Source organism: Equus asinus, chromosome X, assembly GCF_041296235.1.
Source record: "Equus asinus isolate D_3611 breed Donkey chromosome X, EquAss-T2T_v2, whole genome shotgun sequence".
Taxonomy (NCBI): Eukaryota; Metazoa; Chordata; class Mammalia; order Perissodactyla; family Equidae; genus Equus; species Equus asinus.
Window position 1 is genome coordinate 43,134,363 of NC_091820.1, and position 8,417 is coordinate 43,142,779.

The 8,417-nt window shown below is 45.9% G+C and overlaps 1 protein-coding gene across 1 annotated transcript in view; it reads right to left on the minus strand.

Moving 5' to 3' along the window:
• LOC106838326 (amine oxidase [flavin-containing] A) overlaps positions 1-5,488 on the minus strand; it is a 61,344-nt gene extending 55,856 nt beyond the window's left edge. Inside the window, exon 1 of the mRNA XM_014852338.3 lies at positions 4,044-5,488. Within this exon, the coding sequence (XP_014707824.3) occupies positions 4,044-5,391 (1,348 nt within the window). The 5' untranslated portion in view covers positions 5,392-5,488. The remainder of the gene's footprint in view (positions 1-4,043) is intronic.
• Positions 5,489-8,417: the final 2,929 nt, after the last annotated feature.

Here is an 8,417-nt window from a genome sequence, read left to right on the forward strand (position 1 = left end):
TTTAATCAGGTATTGAAGAATGGATAGGATGTGAATGGTCAGAGAGAAGCATTTCCATATAAAGAAAAACAAAAACAGGGAAGGAATGGAGGGACAAAATAAACATGGCGGAGCACTGAGGACAAGAGAGCAGTGTGACTGAAGCTCAGGTCCATGTTGGGATTAGTGGAAAATGCCACCAAAGTAGGACCAGATAATTGGGGGTGTGGAGGGGAGCTTGAAAGGCTGGTGATAGAACCACTGAAGGTCCTAAGCAGAAGAGCAAGGTGATGAAAGAAGTGTCTTTTTAAAAAAATCCTATCTTCATGTCTGGGAGAACACTGCAGGATGGACATGAAGGGAGAGCCCAAAAGAAACGGTGGACACCGGGAAGATGGTCATCACCTCGTGAGCTGAAGGGGTCAAGGGTCTGTCCTGGGGACAGGAGAGTCACCAGAAATAGGGAAAAGGAATAGCTCAAAAGAGGAGTTAGAAAGATCTGTTGACTGAGTGTAGAAAATAAAAGAAAAGAATGTGTCAAAAATGATGGAAAGGATGGTGGTGCCAAGAACAGAGTCAAGGAAGTGAGGAAGAGAAACTGGGTTGGAGGGCAAGGAGGCTTTTGGACATGCTGAATACAAAGTAAGAACAAGACATTCAAGTGTGAAATATCCAGGAGCAGAAAAGCTATGGGACAGTAGTTCAGAAAAAGATAAGGATTCAAACCAGAAACTTAAGAGCTCCCTATAGATAAGGGAAACTTGAAGGCCTAGAATGAGAAAGAAGAGAGTACATAAGAGCCCAAAAGTGATGAACAGCTGAACCTCGAGGCCATTTCAAGACTAGAAGTTCACAAGAATATGGGCACAATGAAAGGGATAGAAAAGAAGCAATTAGTATGCGCTAAAAATTCAGGATCCAATAGTGTCACAGAAAACATGAAAGGAGTTTCAAAAAGGACTTGGTGATAGATGGCGGAAGATGGATAGAGGCCAGAGCACGTGAAAGATACTACTTATAAATGAGCAAGTGTTTTCCCCTCTAACTACTAACATAGTATATAAAATTATTTAATCAGTGAGTGGGCAGAAAAAGTGATTTTGTGGCTGTAAGAATGCTGTGTTTTGTGTTTTGTAATGACAAAGGGAGATATTTTAAGATGCTGCTATTCTTTGGGCAAAGATACTTATAAAAAACGAAAGATAATTCTGTTAATATGGATTGATTTTGAGGACTGTCATTTAGAATTTGTACTCTTGGGGGAGCTATTTTGTTATATAATAGGAATAACACTGCATATACATATATATAGAGAGAGAGCTCTCTCTCTCTCTCTATATATATATGCCATATATTATAAGTGTGTGGGTAACATATTAAAATGTGCAAGTCCTGGGGCTGGCCCCGTGGCCAAGTGGTTAAAGTTCCATGCACGCCACTTCAGCAGCCTGGGTTCGCAGGTTTGGATCCCAGGTGCAGACCTACTCTACTCATCAGCCATGCTGTGGAGGCATCCCACATACAAAGTAGAGGAAGACTGGCACAGATGTTAGCTCAGGGCTAATCTTCCTCAAGCAAAAAAAGAGGAGGATTGGCAATGGATGTTAGCTCACGGCAAATCTTCCTCACACACACACACACAAAATAAATAATAAAATAAAATAAAATGTGCAAGTCCTGAGAAAAGTTATAAGACATATCCAAAAGCATTTAAAACTGATATAAGGACTATTAAGTAACTCATGGGATACTGCTAACCACACACAAAGATGATATGTTTCTGAGTTCTTAACAACCCTTGGGAAGTAATGCCTCTCACCAGCTCATGAAACACCCAGTCTGTGTGCAGGCTTTATCCTGAGCCACATTTGCATCTACTTTTATTTTAGTTGTAAACCATCTGGGAAGGCACCACAGCCAGAAAGCAATGTTTCTGGTCAGTTTTGATGTTAAAATCCCTCAAATCTGACTGATAGAGATGGTATTAGGGGAAGCCCAGTGCCTTTTCCACTGTCATTGATGGTCTGAAAGCTGGCTTCTGAAATAGGAGTGTGAACTACTGTGCAAGAGATGCACTCTACTTCTTCCAAATGGAAATGAACAAATTAATAATTAATAGTGACCATGGACAGATCCAGGTTCTGAGGGGCCTGAACCTTATATAATTCGGGTGCCCTCCTGTAGGAAAAAGAATGCAAAATTAGGAATACAAGATTCAGTATGAAACTGGTTAATTATTTGGAGTGAGAACCAGAGGGGACCAGCAGTGGCAAGGCCATAAAGCATAAGGGTCATCAGCTACATGGTAAATCCACCTCTGCTCATGACCAACTACTGAGGGAGAGTGTGGAAAGGGAGAAAGGGCAGGTAATCCAGAAGAGGAAAAATAAAAGATAAAATGCTCCTTAAGGAATATGGAGCACAGAACAAGAAAAAGACAAGAATAAAATCCAAAAAGAGTCCTGAATTGTGAAATATGGATGGCATAGAGATGGCAGAAGAGACAGAACTCCTAATCAATTTACACAACACATTATCATCATATTTATTTTCCAGTGACTAACAATCATATTGCTTCTAGAAGGCTTGCACAGAAGGACTAGGTTTTTGGAAACACCAGTCCACTTCATTGCAAGCACTCAACAAGTGTTTTTGTGGAATGAATAAATAAATGAATGAATGAAGGGAAATACTTGTTTTTCTTACTCTGCTTTCCTCTGATGCTCCGACCATACATGCACGTTTTTGCTGGCACTGGCTGGAGTTGTCAAAGAAACAGCTCATGTCAATCTCTTCCCTGGTGATTAAGACTTTATCCTCAAGGGGCTAAGTCAAAAGCTATCTCCACTCAAAATTAATTTGTAAGCATGTTCAGAGTCTCCTTAAAAGTATCATACATAAAAATGGCTAGTATGGGGCCACCTTACTTACTCCCTCCCACATTCTTTCTCCCTCTTTCTAAATCAGATCCTGCAGGTATATTTCAGAAATTATTAACACCCTCCTGGGCGGTAGACAGATTATTGTGGGATTCTAGCCAGGACTGAAACACATTTCCTAAATTTGAAACATTTGATCAATTATGACAACAATAAGTGACTTTAATATATCAATCATGATGAGGTTTCCAGGAAGATACTGAAAAGCCTCATGCACCGCTCAACTGGTCAGCTACAAACCCAAGCCAGGACTAGGGGAACCCAGGCTGGCCAGCTGGCTCATCACAGGACAAGATTCAGGAGATGGGAGCTCTTATGAAAGGACACAACAGGGCATTCCCTGCTCTGCTGTCAGCCCTTGCTTCACAAAGGGATTCCCTTAGGGCAAAAAATGCCCTACACCTTCCTGCAAGTTCTAAAAAAAACCAGGGGGAGTAGGTTAAAACTAAGAGCCCACCTCGCTCGCTTTTTTCTTTCTTTTTTTTTTTTAAAAAAAAAAACCTTTTCCTAAACGATTCTTCTTCACTTACTAAATTTCCTAAGGAAAAGTGCTTAGAGAACAGCAGGACTGAAATAAACTGAAATAACACTATTACTACCGTAATACTACAGAAATCGGTATACCGATGTTCTGTTTAGGGCAAAGGACATGAAATCAGTGAGGCAAAGCAGTCACCTCAGGAATTAGAAGACAAGAGTCTTAAATGGGAGAAAATCCTGTCAGCCACTTCTCGGCTAGGGGATTGGACCTCGGAGAGTTACTGAAACTCTCCCGACCTCAGTTTCTTAGTTTTGTAAAATAGGGGCGAATATAATACCCACCTCACAGGATTGCTGAGGATTGAGAAAATCCACGTAAAGTGCTAAATATGACTGCACAGCAACAGCTAATTAAATGTCAGTATTTAATAGTGGCAGTAGTAAAATTATTGTTCCTGCCTCCTCTCCGTTCACACCACCAGTAAAACTGGCCCAACCCCCACTCCCACCTTGCAGGATCCAGCCGGCCACTCTTGTACTCTGGCACCCACAAGAGAGACCCCCTAAACGCCACGGCGCTACTGCAAGTCCCCCACCCCAGAGCCAGCCAGGTCCTCTTAGGTTACCATAGCGGTCCACACTAACCTGAGATGCCGCCTCCTATCACGACTACGTCGAACATGTGGCCTGCCATACTCGCCTTCTCCTGACTCGCCATGATCGGGCTGAGACTCTCCCCAGGCGTGGGTATAGGAGTGGGGCCCGCCAATGGCGGGGCGGGCCCTTCTAGCGACTCTCGGGGGGAGAATGGGGGCGGAGCCAATTCTTCCACCGATACCCAGGAGGAGCGGGTCAGTGAGGGCGGAGCAGACTCTTGTAATGACACCCGCGGGGAGTTATTGGGTGTAGGAGGTCCCAGTACCGAATCCAGGGAGGAGCTGAGCGCTAACAACGGGGTGGACTCTAGTACCGACGGTTGGGAGGAGCCCGAGAACGGGAAAGAGCCTTGTACCGAACTCCAGGGGGAGCTTGGCACTGATGGCGGGGCGGACCCTAGTACCGACACTTGGGAGGAGCCCAAGAACGGGAAAGATGATTGTTCTGAACTCCAGGGGGAGCTTAGCACTGAGGGCGGGCCGGACTCTAGTACCGATGATTCGGAGGAGCCCAAGAATGGGAAAGATCCTTGTACCGAACTCCAGGGGGAGCTTAGCACTGAGGGTGGGAGGGACCCTAGCACTGACACTCGGGAGGAGCCAAAGAATGGGAAAGATGCTTGTTCTAAACTCCAGGGAGAGCGTGGCATTGCGGGCGGGACGGATCCTCGTACCGATGCTGGGGCGCCCGAGAATGGGAAAGCTCCTTCTACAGATACCTCGGTGGAGCGGGGTATTGAGAACTGGATAGACTCCTGTAATGACACTCGGGGCGAGTTATTGGGTGCAGGAGGTCCTGGGGGTGTAGAGAGTCCTGATAGCTGGGGGGAGCTGGGCAATGAGGGTGGGGCGGATTCAAGTACTAACAATCTGGGGGAGCCTGAGGGCGGGACAGATCCTCGTACTGATACCCGGGGGTTGCGGGAGTCCGGGTTAGAGGCTGGGGCGGCCCCCTCGGGGGTGCTCGTGCGGGCGGCAGACATGAGGATCCAGTCGCTCAGGCCGTGGGCTCCAGAGCCGTAGAGACCAATCTGGGAGTCCGTGTGAGTCCTCGGGCTAGGACTGGGGCCGGTTTGGGAGGGCGTGCTGGAGCTCCCGGAGTATGCCGCATCTGATGTGGGCGCGATCGACAGGTTGCTGGAAAACAGACGGGAGACGGTCCGCCACTCAGAATGGACGCTCCACCGGGACGTGGAGGACGAGGCGGAGCCCAAGGGGGAGGCCGGGTCCTGGATCTGGGCAGCGGTGCCCCTGGCACCGGGCGCGCGCTGTGCCTCGCGCCCCTTCCTGCCGTTGCCGCCGCGGCCGCGGGAGGCATCCGGACTTTGTGCGCTCATCTGTCTGACTCGCGCCGGGGGCCGGACGCTCCGCTCGCCTCCGCCCCTCCCCTACGGGCGCTCGCCTCGGCCCCACTGTCCGTAACCGCACTCCGGAGGCCCGCTCCGGGGCGGGGAGATGAGGAGCGGAGGCGGCCTGGCTCCGCCTCCGCCGCCCTCCCAAAGCGCGCTCCAGGGGAGCTCTCCCGCCGGGACTGGCCGGGCTATGCCACTGAGGGGAAGGGGGGCGGTTCCCAGGCGGGAGTGTGGGCGTGGCTGCAGGGGGGTTTCAACCTGGTGCTTTATTCTAACGCTTTAACTAAAAGGGGACTGGGCTGGGGTGGGCTAAGGGAAGCGGGTTCATGAAAGAAGGGGGCCTGGATGGCAGGGTTGCAGGGTCGCCGCCCCACTTGGTCTGGCCTCTTTGTGACGTCACGGGGGGCCGGGTGAGGTCTGCGCAGCCGCGCAGGGGGCGGGGTGAAGTGGAAACTTATTTGGGGGAGGTTTGGCAATTAGTGGTTTTCTGTGGAGTTTTTCAAGCTGAGGTGCTTAGCCAAAATTGAAGCAAGTAGGCGAGAAAATTAAGAACTCAGCCATTACAGATTAAGTGGGACCTGCAGTTTAAAAGCGAAGGTCAAGGGATGGTTAAGGTGCAGAAACAAATTAAACAAGAAAACATGTTTCCCCGTCCTACTGAAAAGGATATTTAATGCATAGATTTTTGCTGTGCAACCAGCCTCTTGTCTTGCTAGTTTTATTCTTTCCTTAAATTTCCACTTATCCTCCTAGAGCTGAATTTATCATCACTAGAACCCTCAAAAATAGATGTAATTATGACATGAATTTAGAGTAAATGATGAGAACTCTGGAAGTTAACTAGTGTCCATTCCCACCTATAATCATTTCTCCTGCCCCCCCCCATTCTGTATCAAACAATATCTTGTTGAAGAAACTCTAAGGAAATAGAAATTTAGTCTTTTATCCAGTTTTAATAGCTTTTACTTTCTAGAAAAGGAGTTGAGACTTAGGACTAAATTGGTATCATTTTTGTCTTGTTAGATTTGAAGCAAAGAAAGAGGAAATAATAAATATAAAGAGTTCAGCCCTTTCTAATATGATTCTGTCCAACTTTCTCCTTGTTTCTGTTGCTTTCATTTCTTTCATTCAAATATTTGATTTCATACTATGTGGTAGGCACAGGGCAAGGTACTGGGGATGCACAGGTGACACAAGACAGTTGGAGACCTTCATCAAAATACCGTCTGCTAGAGCAGCTGGTAGAGAAGATAGACAGCCATACGCTTGATGTGTCAATCCAAATTCTGATAAATGTTATGTTGGAAAGGTCCATAGTGATAAAGTGTTAGGGTGTCCTGACCACTCTGGAGGTTAACTTTGGGAGGGGGAGTGTACAAATGTCCCATACAGAGGGAATGATGTGGGCAAAGGCTCTGTGGTAGAAAAAAACAATGGTTCATTGAAGTAGCTGAAAGCCAGCCAGTGTACCTATAGCAGGGGAGAAGCACAGGAGACAAAGTTGCTGAGGTTGGCTGGGCCAAAGTCAGATCCTTGATCTGTATTCTAAAGCAATGGAAGCCAGTGCAAGATTTTAAGCAAGGGGCAATATGACTAGATTGCATTTTGAAAAGGTCTGTCTGCCTGCCATGTGAATAATGGGTTGAAGAGGACAAGAGTAGATACATACAGCGAGACCAAAGTTTGGAATTCTTCAAAGAAAGAGGTGACGTTGTCTGACTAAGGTGAGTGGCAGCAGTGGAGCTGGAGAGAGATGGACAGATTGGAGACTTTTACATGTAAAATTGACGGGACTTGTTATGGCTGGGATTTGGAAGACCATGAGTGTGTTTTTGGACATGTTGAGTTTCAACATGAAGTTTGTAGAGTAAGCAATTGAACATGAAGTCTGAGACTCAAAGGCAGGAGTTTGGCTGGAGATAAAAATGTGGGAGTCTGGAAATATGAGTATTTTCTCTGTTCATTTTACTTGTTTGTATTGTATGTTTTGTGTGCCTTTTGTAATAAAGGTTATTTTAAAATAAATAAATAAAGGAATTGTTGTGACATATCCTACAAGTATTATTTCCTCCCTTGTGTGACCTTGGGCAAATTATTTAAGTTCTCTGTGTCTGTCTCCCCAATCTCATAAGTTGTTGTATCAGCCAGGGTTCCAGTAGGAAACAGCAAACTCTAATCGGATCATTTGAAGGCAGTATCATAAAGGAAGTGTTTTAAAAGGTGTGGGCAAGATGGTGAGAAACCACAAGCAATCGTGCACGACTCTCAGGCTGGTGACAGCAAGAAGGCGGCACTATAAAGGGATAAGGGGAGAGAGCAGTAATCAGATCCTGGCCACAGGGGTGTTTGGAAAGGGCTGCCTGACACAAGCTGTGGCCTTTAGTTCAGGGAGACAGTCAGCCCACAGGAAACCCACAGAGAGGGAGCCAGGACAAATAGACCAGATCTCTCTCCCTCCTTCCAGTTGCCTGCTGTTCCTCTCTTTTGACGTAACCCAACCTGGAAGGGCCAAGGAAAGATATCCAGTATCATTGTAGTGAGGATTCAATGAGCAAATGAATAGAAAATACCTAGATAGTTACTCAATACATACTCACACTTTAATTTCTAAAAATGACATTATATTCATGTCATGTACTGTAATTTACTGAACCATTATCTTCTAACATTAAGCATTTAGTACTTTCCAATTTTTTAAATATAATACGTAAAATGGAGATGAATCTTTTAATGCATAAAATATAGCACATATTTCTTAGAATTTCCTTGAGATCGAATTCTAAAAATAGCATTATAGGGTAAGAGAGTAGGAGCATTTGTAAAGCTCTTTGATTGAAATTACTTACCCAAGAGATCATACAAATTGATACCTCATCAGCAATGTCTAAGAAGGGCTGTCTTGTTCCTGCTTCCACTCCAACGTCAAGCAAGTTTTTAACCTTTCTTAATTTGAAAGGTGAAAAATCAGCATGGCATTGCTATTCTAATCAGCGTTTCTTCAATTACTGATG